Genomic DNA, 13,829 nt, shown 5'->3' on the forward strand with positions numbered 1-13,829 from the left:
GAACGTGACAGTAAGGGAACCCAAGAAGGGCAGTGGCCATATTCAGATAAAAACATCATTCAACTAGCTAACTTACTCTTTTAGCCTGAGAAACAGATGAAAGTTAAGATTTTGCTTCTTCATGGTTCACTTCCCAATACTAATGCAGAGAGTTTGACAGTAGCATGTCCAGAGCTGTGGGGCTGAAGCACTGTCTGGATGAGATTGATAATACAATTAAGCCAGTCTCAGTATGAATGCATCACTATGACCCATTACTACACCAACCGCTTCAGATGGAGCATATGAGTCTAGCTCTAGGCCCTTTTGGAAGGGAAAAAATACAATTATAAAAGGCTAGCTCGAAAATGTGTTCTCTTTAGAATGTGCAGGCAGGCCTGTACATCATCAGATATGTGTGGGCTGCCTGCATATCTCACTGCTGTCCTCAGGCCCAGCTTTCTTCATCTATATTGAAACGAGGAGCTCACTGGAGCATAGATGGACCCATAACAATATGAATTTTTTTTTTTCGCTTATTGTCCTTTCTTATTGTCTGCTCTTATCCTGGTGTTGTTGTATCTTCTGATTATATTCAAAATAATTTCCAATAATGTTTACAAAAACCCTGCCTGTGTGGTTGTGCGTTTGTGTGTGTTGCTGTAGAAGACATCAAGCTCATCAAATCTTTTATAATTTAAAGTTAAATGACAATAATCCATGTATTCAGTTCATTATTGTATTAAATAAAACACACTTAAGCCTGTAATTGTAGGCAAGCAGTACCTGAAGACTCAAAGTGGACACAACAGATAGTGAAATATAACTATTTATTGCAAGATGCAAATAGCATCCACTGGGGGGTTATAGAATGGAAGATATGTAAGTCCAGTTTTTAAGTTAGTAGTAGGGTTTGAAGAGAGAAAGACACTTGCTGAACAGCTGAACCACGGGATACTTTCAGCATTAATAAAATTAGCGTCATAAATATTTGTGAAGATGCGATTGAAGTGCAAACTTTCAGTTTTAAAAACTATTGCTTTGTAACTATTTAGTTGTTTAAAATAATCATTTTTTACATAGTTCCTTATTTTCAGAAGTTTAAAGTTAATTGGACAAACTAACCAACTAACATAATATTAAGACTTGGAAAACTCATGGACATCATCAAACGCTGCCTTTCCTCTCTTAAGATGCTCTGCGAGGCTTGTGCTGCCGCCACATTTAATTGCTGCTTGTCTGTGGTTCTCTCTGCATTCAGTTGTGTCTTCAGTAACTGAAAAGCTGCTCTGTTGGATTGAGATCAGTTTACTGACTCAGCCATTGAAGAATATTCTCAGTGTCCTTTTGCTCATTATCTATTTGCACATCATCAATAAATACTAGTAACCCTGTTCCACTGGCAGCCATACATGCCATAACGTTACCTCCTTCAGGTTGGTCAGATAAGGTGGCATGCTTTGGTGAGCTGTTCTTTTCCTTCTCCGTGCTTTTCTCCTCCTTGCTGTTCTGGTACAAGTTAAACTCGTTTTCGTCTGTTCAATTATTTTCTCCAAACCTCTACAGGCTGTTTTAGATATTTTCTGCTAAAGTTGGTAAATTTGGCCTTCCTGTTCTTCAGTGTATCCTGTACAGTAGTTTGCACCTTGCTGAAAATGTGATTGATTGATTGATTCTTGTTTGTTGGCTTTGGTCATTGTATGTCGACCTCTTAAAGATTGCTCTTGATCTGTCTAGATGTTCTAAAGGGTTTTTCTTAACAAATGAATAAACAAAGAAAGAAACAAAGAATTCTGCAATCATCTGGTTCAGTTGTCTTTAGTGGTCTTTCAGGCCTTTTGCTGAGCTGGTGAGTGAATTTCAGATGGCTTTTAGTTTTTCAATGCTGGCCTCCTTCATTTGTACCAACATCTGTTTGGGCCACATTATTGAGACTTCCAGTGAAAAGCAACCAAATGCAAGTTCCACACTTGAAGTCAACTCCAGATACAAACAAAAACATTATATTGGCCTAATTTGTCATGGAATACTAGGGCCTTACTTGACAATGAAAGGTCAGTCAATTGGCCTGTATTTGTATAGCGCTTTACTAGTCCCTAAGGACCCCAAAGTGCTTTACACATTCAGTCATCCACCCATTCACACACACATTCACACACTGGTGATGGCAAGCTACATTGTAGCCACAGCTGCCCTGGGGCGCACTGACAGAGGCGAGGCTGCCGGACACTGGCACCACCGGGCCCTCTGACCACCACCAGTAGGCAACGGGTGAAGTGTCTTGCCCAAGGACACAACGACCGAGACTGTCCGAGCCGGGACTTGAACCGGCAACCTTCCGATTGCAAGGTTGCCAAACTGCCAACTCTTGAGCCACGATCGCCCATGTCCAATTATTACTGAGTGTCTGAAAAAAGACAATATGAATGAGTTTACAAACCATAGTGACTATTTCACAGAGCTAACTTTATGTAGATAAGTCACATTAAAAGAGGAAGTGAAGTTATTCATTGTCTTAGCACACAGGTGAACTCAGATGACGCAAATGAAGAAGGATGGTCTCCTCCTTGGGCACAATGCAAACTCAAAGCAACTCCTTGGGGTAAGGAGGACGTGATCTGGTTCTACTCTACCTTAGTCAAGGAGAATCTGAAATCAATGGGCATTTCCATGGAACTTCAAAAACCCAGTCTGTATAACACTGAGCTGTTCTGGCATTTAATCAAGAAATACCAATCCTCTATTGCCATAATGAATATCTCTCAAAATGCTACTATGACAGATTTGTAAATAAAAGAATTTGCTCTTTTTACCTTTAAGAAGAAAATAAAAAAGCAACAAAATGAGTTTGAAAATGACTTTCATGAGTTGCCATGAACTTGACATGTGTATTTAGCTTTTAATCATGAACTGAATGCAATTATATCATCATACATCCCACGCACTTTGATTCTTGCAGCTAGGGTTATAATTTTAAATTCACATTTTCATTAGTTGTAGTATTATCATGTGTATGTGGTTTAATACCAAGATGGGACAAATGTAACTGAATGCAGCATCAAAAGAGAAAAAAAACAGCTATGATTCATATTTAAAATTTTCTGTTTATTGCAAAAGAAATAAGCTGCATTAAGTACAGGACAGGACTGTAATGCTATGGGCACCAGCAGACAGTATAGCTGCAAGGCTAGTAGGCTGCACTAAGATAAATAAGTCACAGTTCTGTAGCAGTGATTTCTGGGTCTCCTATTTCAAACTGTACAAGTATTTTCTCGAGCTATAGTTATTTAAAGCAAACACCAATTTGTCACTTGTGTGTATTCTCTTACTAGGGAAGGTCAAACAGCTGGCTACAAAGGGGGACAGGAAGTATGACTTCCTGGACCACACTTTAGATAAGGTAATACTAACAACAGCATATTAACCCTTTAAAGCCGGTCGGAGCGGGCACGCTCCGTTTTGCGTAACTATTTTTAAATCCCGGTAGCACTGCAACCAAGTAAGCTAGCGCAATAATTTTTTTTGCATATGAAACCGGAGGATTTGTACTTACATCTTATGCCATCAGCTTGCCCTAGGTCACAGTTTCCTTCCACATATGGCTTTGCAAAAATTGCATAAAAAGCACTTGCAGCAACAAAAACATAATATTCTAGAATCAGCTTTTGCTGATCGGCTGTTCGTAACACTTTCTCCGTCCATCAGCGCGAACTATCGCATGTCCGCCATGACCTGTCCGAAACCGGAAGTGATGTCATTTTGCGGAAAAGTAGTTTTTTACCATCAGGGCCTTATGAGCCTATACTGGTGTTTTGAAAAGTTATGTTTGACTTTATGAATTTCTGTATTGTTTCTGGGATGCTTAGGACTCAAATTGCACTGTCCATAAAAATTATGACCAGAATCGGTGACAAAGGGCAGCCCTGGCGGAGCCCATCATCCGGCAGGAATGAGTCCGACTTATTGCCGGCAATGCGAACCAAGCTATTGCAACGGTTGTATAGGGATCGAATGACCCGTAGCAATGGCCCAGACACCCCATACTCCCATAGCACCTCCCACAGGGCACCCCGAGGGACACGGTCGAATGCCTTCTCCAAGTCCACAAAACACATGTAGACTGGTTGGGCAAACTCCCAAGTATCCTTGAGAGGATAAAGAGCTGGTCCAGTGTTCTGCGACCAGGACGAAAACCGCATTGTTCCTAGACCCTTATGAGGAAAACATCAAGGGAACAGTTTACCCTGCCCGGGATAGGGTCCCGCCCTGGAGCTAGGCCCGGGGAGGGTGCCCGAGGGCGAGTATCTGGTGGACGGGCCTTAGTCCATGGGGCCCGGCTGGGCACAGCCCAAAAAGGGAACATGGGCCCATCATCCCGCAGGCCCACCACCCGCAGGAGGCGCCGTAGGGGTCGGGTGCATTGTGTGCCGGGCGGCGGCCAGGAGCGGAGGCCCTGGCGGACTGATCCCCGGCTACCAAGACTGGCAATTGTAGTTGTTATGATTCCTAATTTAGAAATGGTAATTCCTTAATTTATGAAGTGTAAAAATGCTGTCATTAAACAAGTTATATGTGAGCTTATTAATGAAGAGAAAAGCATTTGTATATGTATGTATTAATTTAGAAGTAATACTTTAAAAATGATGAATTCGCTACACACTACTAGCTTACATATGCTTTATAATGTGTAGTTTTTATACTTTGTTATTGTGAAGTTTGAAGTTTTAATGTTGGCTTTTGACAAGTCCGGACTGTGTCTTTTCTCTCTGCATTTAGACAATGATAAGATAACTGGCTGCTTGCTGTAGCCTCATATTTACTATATGGACAAATATGTTTAAAGATGCGTTAGTTATGTCAATGTTTATACCGCAAAAGCTTGAACTTGTCCTTTAACTTAAAAAAATCCCAACAAAACAAAACAGAAAGCATCCTTTTAAGGTTATACGATAGGCTGCAGTTTATTATACGTGTTAGTTAGTTAGATTGTGGAAACTTGGAGGTGACCTCTTTAATCTTGCCTGAAGATGAAGTGATAAGGCAGCAGGGGAGAAGGCATGTTTTGAGAAGTCATGAAGCAGGAGATTGATGTTGCCTCAGTGACGATTTGCCTTTAGACTGGAAGAAGAGAGAGAGACAGAGCAAAACCAGACGTTTTGCTGCAGGTCTTAACTGAGCCCCTTACACTGTGGCTGTCGCCGCTGCTGGCTGGAATCAATTCTATCTTTATCGGTCCCCCTCTTCTGTGTCCAGGAATCTTCCTCACACCACAGAGCAGCTGGGGGGAAAAGCTGATGTGTTTTCCAATAATGAAATGGAACTCAGTAAAAAATAAGTTTAAATAGGTGCCTGGCTGGTCTCCCTCAGCAGTTCAGACCTGTTGTAATCTATAGTCTGATTTTTAAACACAGTTGCTGCCTTGTCTGTGCCTGGCAAAAGAAACTGAATGAATTATCTGAAGTTGTTCTATTATAAGACAGTCTTTGTTTCTGATATATGTATATATCTATATCTATATATATGTATATGTATATATATATGTTAGAGCTGGGCGATATGAGATTTTTTCATATCACGATATGTTTTTTTCATTTCAGGCGATAACGATATCTATCACGATATAAGCCAAATAACTATATTTGTAAGATTTAAATGTGCCGTTGCTCACAAGTAAAATGTGAAATAATCAGCAGCTTGTTTTTATTTAAATATTTATTTCCCATAATAAGTTCAACAGGGTAGATGTACTTAAGGAACATGAGACTTTTTCAGATAGATAAAGGCAAATATTGCAAACTACACAAAAGGCAGCCGCTAAAGCGTCTAAGTTTCAAAATAGAACAAACGAAACAGACTACTAAATTGTCAATTCCACTTAGAAACAAAATATTAATTCTAAAAATAAATCTTAGTTTGTTTTACAGAAGAACAGACAAAACTGACTAACTTTTGTCAATATCAAATAAACTGAGAACTAAAAGGAAATTCTCAATCTCTCCTTGTTGTATAGCTGAGCTTTTCAAACAGTTTTAACAGTTACTTTAGTCTGACAAAAGCCGAATGACGAATTAGCGCTTCCAGTCAGAGACTGAGGCTACGTCCACACGTACACGGGTATTTTTGAAAACGGAGATTTTCCGTTTTCGTTTTAAAAAATAATCCCGTCCACACATAAAGGGAGAAATGAAAGAAAACGCTGCTATGAACATGCCAAAGCAGCAGGTAGCGCTAGATTCCTAACCGTGCAGAAATGTTGGCCAATCAGAAGTCTAGAAGCCTCGGTGGGAAAAAGTAAACAAAGCTGGGGCATAGAAGCAGAACAGAGTCGTATGTGTGGACGGACAGTAACTGTGTGTATATGTAAGCATTTAAACACTGCAGAGAGTACAATTAACAGTAACAGTATTGTAGAAGTTAATTTCTTTTTTTTTTTTTTCTTTTTTTTTTTTTTTGAAGTTAATTTCACCGAAACAATAACGTGGCGCACAGTGTGACGCATGCACCAGTTTATTGTATTTCCAGACTTGCTTTCGGCACAATTTACAGTGCACGCTACTCTGTTTTTTGTCAGACTTGAAATAGCCGAAATACCTTCACACTACGGAACTTCTATGGCTCTTCCGTTCGACAATCTCTCCGGCGTTGGAACCATCATCTGTTTTCTCTTCGGTCACGCTCAGTTGATTTTTCTAGTCGGCACACTCATTTCCTCCATTAGGCGCTGGCTCCATTACCCGCTGGCTGCTTCCCAAACAAACACACGTGCGGCTTGGCACTTGTGCTGTACGTAACAAGTCACGCGACGTGACGCTGCGGCTGTGATTGGTTCGGCTCTGCGCTACTTAATTTGGATTGGCTGACCTTTTTTTTTTTTTTTTTAAGAGGACAAGCGCGGCGAGGTCTATCGTGATAGCTTAATTTCTCTATCGAGTAAAAGTTATATCGCGATACATATCGTTATCGTTCTATCGCCCAGCTCTAATATATGTATATGTATATATATATATATATATGTATATATATATATGTTTATATATATATATATATATATATATATATATATATATATATATATATATATATATATGTATATGTTTATATAGATATATGTGTGTGTGTGTAATTCACGTAGCTAAACTAACATATAGGACATGGCAGTCCTTACATCTGCTAAGGAGGATACACTGTAACTACACAGTCTATTTCATTTTGAAACAACTGCTTATTACTATTCTAATGGCTGGCTGTGTGAGTGAGTTCCACCTCAGGCCTGAGGCGGGCAGGCCTGCTGCTGCTGTATGATGATCCATCTGCATGGCAGAAACCATCCATCCAGTGGATAGCTACAGGCTGCAGGCCGGCCCATTGTGTGGGCTGAGCACTGTGACTGCTCCCTCTTGTACCTCTGTAATGGGATTACATTAGCCAGGTTCTTCTGCTCCCTCTCCAGCTCCCTCTTTTTCTGTCTCTCTCTCTGTCTCACTCACACACACACACACACACACACACACACACACACACACACACACACACACACACACACACACACACACACACACACACACACACACACACACACACACACTCTGTGAGCCCATGTGTGAATGACTGACTGTCCACTTGGCCAAGTCATGCTTGCACCCTGTTTACTTGCCTATGGCCCTGTGTAATGATGCAGGTTTCATACCCATTTCACTGATACTTTTGTTTGCAACATATAGTGTCTGGTCATTTACACCCTTGCTGAAAAATATGTCAGATTTTTCTGTTTTTCTTATTTATTTTTCCTGTTTGTGTGAGACATTGAGAGACACAGAAGGCGAAGAGAATCGGGGGGGAAAACATACAAGTATAGAGAAAGACTGAGGGTTTTGTTCAGGGTTTTCCTCAAGGAGAAACTGTCATGTGTAAAATCTTGTTGGGAACCAGCAATTGTGTTTTGTTGGGCTGCACCAGCAGGGCTAAGCTGTTCATTGAAAACCAATTTGTTAATGTCTAAACGCTGCGCTAGTTTTCCCTCAAGGACGAAGATTGATATTCAACATAACCTGCCAAGACACCAATGAAAAAGAATATAGAAAGAGATGATACTCAAGAGGAATTATGCAAGAGATCTCAAGGACTAGAAATTGTTTCATTTTTTTCACCCTTCTCATCTTCTCGCAGTCTGGAGTTCATTAGCTTCTCTTACACTTAAACAATCTGTCTGCTTCATAAAGAAGCTAAAATAATTTTTGACAAATCTGGTGTACTTGGAATCTCTTTAGAACATCATACGTGATCCGCATAACCTATTTTAGATTTATCTGGTTTATCTTTAATGCTTTCCGTGGGCATTTCAGAAAAATCAGCTAGCCGTTAATGCTGGTTAAATACAAAATGATATAGGATTGATTAAAAGGGTCAGACTACCAGCCTACCAAAGCGTTTGAATCTGGAGGTAGCCACCATAAAATTAAAACGGGGATCAATGGCGTGTCATATCCCTACTGCTCTGCGAGCTGAACATGTAATTCTAAACTTCATGCTGCAGCCATCTCTCACGTCAGGCCTTCGAGCATTAGGCTCAATAACCCAGCCGCCCAGGGCTACTGTTGCTAACTATGATACTGTATTCATAAACAGCAGTGGACCACGTTTAGTTTAGTATCTGTTTCCTGTGCAGAAGTTTAGCTATTGCATAGTGTGTTTGGGTTTTGATGGCTTTCATCAACTAGAAATGTTAATACTTATTGTTAGCAAACGAATACACGGGGAAAAATCCTGGGAAACCTGTGCAAATGGTGTGCTATAAATCTATATATAGATATATAGATATATTATAGCCTGGTTTGTAATAAACAATGTCTTAGATAAAGAAAGAACATATATATTTATATATATAGTCATGTTCTTTCTTTATCTAAGACAATGTTTATTTTGAGCCAGACTACAATCCACCTACTATAATCCACTTCATTTTCAGTGCAGTGTTTTGTAAAAATTTGTCCATAATAAGGAATTATAGTGGAGCCTCTGAATCCTGAGAAAGCAAATGAAATTGTGGTCACGGCCATTAAGCCACCTATTTAAATTTTAAACGCTTTAAAGGAAAAATCTCAGCATCATTTTTAGTTTATTTCCAATTAACTGTTCGGTTAAGTAATGTTGGTAGTAAGTAATGATCTAATCACAACAGAGAGGAAAAAAAATCAACCTATTGATCCCTCATATAATGGTTTAAAAGCACTTACTAAGTCTAAAATCTTAAAAGAGTAATGACCCCAAATAAATAATTAAAATGCCCTCAGAGAATGGTTGGGTTTTCAATATTGAATAACATTATTAAGAGTCTGATAGAAGGGATGACCTTTGGAGGCCATTATTAACTTGTTCTAATAGGCTGTATTTGGCAGCATTGCCTCTATGAATAGCTGTGATGTTGGTAAGACAGACGATCGATTTAATGTCACATTTGTTTGGAGATGGCGCTGCGTTGCTGTCTATCTAATGTGTCTATGTTACTGATTTCTACCTGCAGCCAGCTCTGGTTTAACCCTCAGCTTGTAATAGCTTAGTGTGAGAAACCTAGTGCATGCTTGCCTACCCCCCAAACAGCTGTGCTTTTCATGTGATGAATTTAGGGGTTTTTTTCTGGAATATTTCATTCCATATTGCTACAGGTCACTGTTGTCATGAACACGTGATAAATGTGCCAGGATGTACAGTAAACTTTTTCCCCCTTTGGTTAAATACTTTAAAAAAGTCTACTCTGGAAATTGGGTTTTTTTGAAAAAAAAAATGTACAAAAGACTAATGGAAAATATTTTCCCTCAAAGAATATGTTGACAATAATTTGGGGATCACAAGAAAAGGTCATCTTAGAAACACTTGTTTGTCTTTCTTTTAATTGTTCCACCTTTTTGTTGTGACAGTATTTCTATAATCTTTCCTCCTAAACTGGCTGAACAGAGCTGGTGCATGTAGTTCTCTTTATACATGCACAGCTAAATACACACCTTCTGACTTTCTTTGCAATCCTTCTTTTAGCACCTGTAAGTTGGACACGATAAAGGTCATGAATCGACACTCTTTGCCTCTCTCTCCTTTCCGCAGACTGCACGTCTACATTTATTATTGTCTCTCTTGCCTTACTTTCTTGGGATTTATACTCTATGAATTCGACTCAGCACATTTCAGTTGAATAAGCAGATGAAGTACAAGACTTATATACTGTGTCATAGCTTTTCCCAGACACTCCCTAATCAGACTAGTGGTCTACAAAGACAGATTTTCGTTCCTGCACTGGTGTGTTGGAATGAGATGCCACTCACCATTAGTGGAAGCTGTTATTGGATGCCAGGCTTTAAATGTAAATACGAATCAGTCATCAGCTTATTGTTTCACAATAACACCAGGCAGTTTGCTTCTTACTGCTTGTGCATTTCCATTATGTGCTGTATGAATTGAAATAAAACTTTACATTTATAGCTGTGACATGAGCGAATGTTTTGCTTGTGCTCAATTTTGCTATTACAGGAATGCTGCATTCACTTTCACTTCCCTTTCTTCACTGATTCTTTTTGCCGCACATCTTGTGTCATCAGACATAACTTAAAAATACTTGCCTCGTTGACTATAGGTCATGAGAGCCAATGAGGCTGAACATAAAGGCCTAAAACAAAGACCTAGTGTAATGAGACGCACCATAAATGGAGAACAGAATCAAATGAATTGTATCCCAAAAAGTCACTTTTTTCCCCCATCACGAAAGAAAGTTTCAGAGGAAGCATTAATGTTTATTTGTCAGTGCACCTGGTGATTTTCTGCAGTCCTATATAACTTAATGATGGCACGTCTGTGTATAGTTTCAGTGGAGCAGAGCAAAGTGGGTGTGTGGTCTCTGTATGCATGTGTGTGTGTGTCACAAGCTGACTGGTGGATTAGCTGTCCGATGGCAGAAGGAGAGGGATCTGCTTTGACAGTGTGGTAGTTAGCCCATCTGTCTATAATCTGCTGTGTCAGTGTGTGCGTGCTGCTGCTTTGGTACTACCTGCCACCAGGTGGTCAGCAGTACCCCAACGCCCTGAAATAAAGCTGCGAGGGAGGTGGAGCCTAGTGGTCGGGACACGTTCCCAACAAACTTGATCAGCTGTTGCTTGTATGCTGCACTACATTCTAATACTTAAAATCACAGAGATGATTGGTCACATTTATTGAGTTAAGAATAAACTGTTATATAGTCATTATTATTATTGAGAAGACTAACAGACTTTTAGCTCTTTTTTTAGCTTTTACACTGGCAGCCAATAATTTGTGCATAAGGGTTTCCAATTAATGTGTGCAGATATGAATTAGAATAGAAACATGAGCCCTATATTTAGAAAGCCTGTCTTATAATCAGCTACTACCCACCCAGCTTAAAGACAGCTGTGAGAATTGGAATATGGAACATATTTCCCAGTGGATTAATTATATTTCACTGATCATATGGATGTATTTTATTCTTATTAATTTTGCTGTGAATAGTATATTGTGTGTCAAATATGGATTGCTTGAACACCCTGTGGTCTTTCTGTTTCTCATACCTATGGCAGTAAATGTCTGAGAGTAATTCTACTTGAGCATTAAGTTGGTTTGGTTGCAGAAAAATACGGAGCGTAGTCCGACCTGCTGCTTTGTCAGGCAGAGTGGATTCCAGTGATATTTACTTTTATTCAGCAGGAGAGAGAGAGAACTTTCATAAGAAACATTCAGAATTAAACTTAACCAGATGAACAAGCAGTTGATTTCATAATTCATCTGTACTCTAACATTAACTCATAGTTACGTCATAGTATAGCTGCTGTTGAGTCTCTGATGCTGAGAGGGTTTTGTTAAGACCATAGACTACCTTGTGATTAGAGCAGGGTGATATGACCAAAGATATTTATCACGATATACATTTGAAAATTTGCGATAACGGACAATATAATTGACACTAGACAAAATACTTTACAACTCTACAACTTTGTTAGTGCAAAAAAACCCATCAACGTATTTTCACGTAAACAAGCAGCTGTTTTTTATGTGCATTAGTTATATAAAAACTTAACAGTGCAAATGCAAATTCCTTGCTGACAGTTTAACCGAAAGGCATTTCCAGTGGAAACTGGCCAACATATCCTCAGCATAACCATGTTTAATATCCACAAAACTTAAAAAGAGGTTATACACACACAATACGGTAATATTATGTTGAAGCACAGTACGTTTCACTCCGCGAGGCTCCTGCCAACGATAGCCGTAATGCTCCGACAATCCATCAAGCGGTGCGGGTTCATAGCTTAGCAAAGTCGTACTAACACATTTGACAGATTGCTGAGCGCCGTGTACCACATAAAATCGTTTCGAGGTCAGTAAACACAACCAGAATTCATACATAAGGCACACGGGATTATAAGGGGCACTGTCGATTTTCAGAAAAAAGGATTGATTTTAAGTGTGCCGTATTTTCCAAAAAACACGGTAATAACGACGGCCCGCTAGCATGCCCTACCAAAAATAGTGCTTTGTTGTGTATCTGACAGACAAAAGCTAAACCAGTTCCACACCATTGAAGTTGCAGCATTTTTACAAACCAGTTCTGGTTCATCTGTTTCATTCAACAATTCGCCCTTCTCATTCTCCGTCGCCGCCATGCTTTTTAGGCCATATATATGAAAACAAAGGCACTGCACATGCACATTTTACCCATATTCTATCGCGATATTTCATTTTCTTATCGTTGCCCAACATTATACCGGTATTACCGTGAACGGTATGATATGGCCCAGCCCTACTTGTGATTGTCAATTTCAGTGCATCAGTTTTGTAAAAATTGTTGCCGAGGTGTTTATGATACAGAGCCAGCTGTTTTCTCAGCACAAGAAGAGCCTACGACACTCCTTCCTTCCATAATTGATCACTTCTTTGATCCAGATGCTGTGCATGTTTCAAGCAGCTCTACACTGAGAAAAGATTTCACTCACTCTGCTATTGTACAGTAGCAGAAAAAATAGAACGTCAATATATGATGGTCAGTGTTGCTATTGTGCTGCCATAAATTCACTGAGGAATAGGAAACCTTGACTTGGTCACATAATATGCATATTTGGGTGGCTGTTAATAAAACAGGTTGGCTTGTGTGTCTGCATGACATTTAATGTGAACACATGTCTTTAAAAGCACGTCTTAGATTTAAAAGGAGCTGTTCTACAGCATTATCTTGTCTTGGGATTGCCTGCCTGTCTTTCTGTAAAGTTTTGTGTATATCGACTGAGAGGATTTAGCAATACTGAAGAAGCGAATCACTGATCAGTTCTACAACATGCCAATCTAAGTTGTTTTTTTCTTCCCCTCAGGGAACCTGGGTCGTGTTGACTACATCAGTGAGTTTGAATTTGATCTCTTCATCCGGCCTGACACCTGCAACCCCCGATTCAGAGTGTGGTTTAACTTCACTGTGGAGAATGTCCGAGAGACACAGGTTAGCGTGCTTTGGCCTTTTAGTGTGTTTGCTGGCTGTCTCTGTATGTACCCACGTCTTCACTTATTAATTAATTTAGAATAGACAGTGCTATCTAACTTATCCCTTTCACACATAGTGGTCATTATAGTGGACAGCTATTCAAAGGCTGTTTTCTTGTATTTGTGTCAGTGTTGATGGTATACTTGCACATATTGGACACTGATGTGCCACTCCATACTGTCAAAACGTGTGTTGTCCACCTGTAAAAAAACTCTTTAAATAGTACACGTTTTTAAAAAAAAGTTCAAAAATCTTTTTTTATGCCTAAAGATGAATAAATATATGAGGAAAAAAATCCTGATTGAGGTTGTCATAAATCATG

General features: G+C 39.5%; 1 protein-coding gene across 1 annotated transcript in view; it reads left to right on the forward strand.

Annotated features, from left to right (window-relative positions):
• agbl4 (AGBL carboxypeptidase 4) overlaps positions 1–13,829 on the forward strand; it is a 355,429-nt gene that overhangs the window by 21,796 nt on the left and 319,804 nt on the right. The window contains exon 3 of the mRNA XM_080877453.1: positions 13,341–13,465. Coding sequence (XP_080733579.1) covers positions 13,341–13,465 — 125 coding nt within the window. The remainder of the gene's footprint in view (positions 1–13,340; positions 13,466–13,829) is intronic.

The sequence above is a fragment of the Rhamphochromis sp. 'chilingali' genome (assembly GCF_963969265.1).
Source record: "Rhamphochromis sp. 'chilingali' genome assembly, chromosome: 3".
Taxonomy (NCBI): domain Eukaryota; kingdom Metazoa; phylum Chordata; class Actinopteri; order Cichliformes; family Cichlidae; genus Rhamphochromis; species Rhamphochromis sp. 'chilingali'.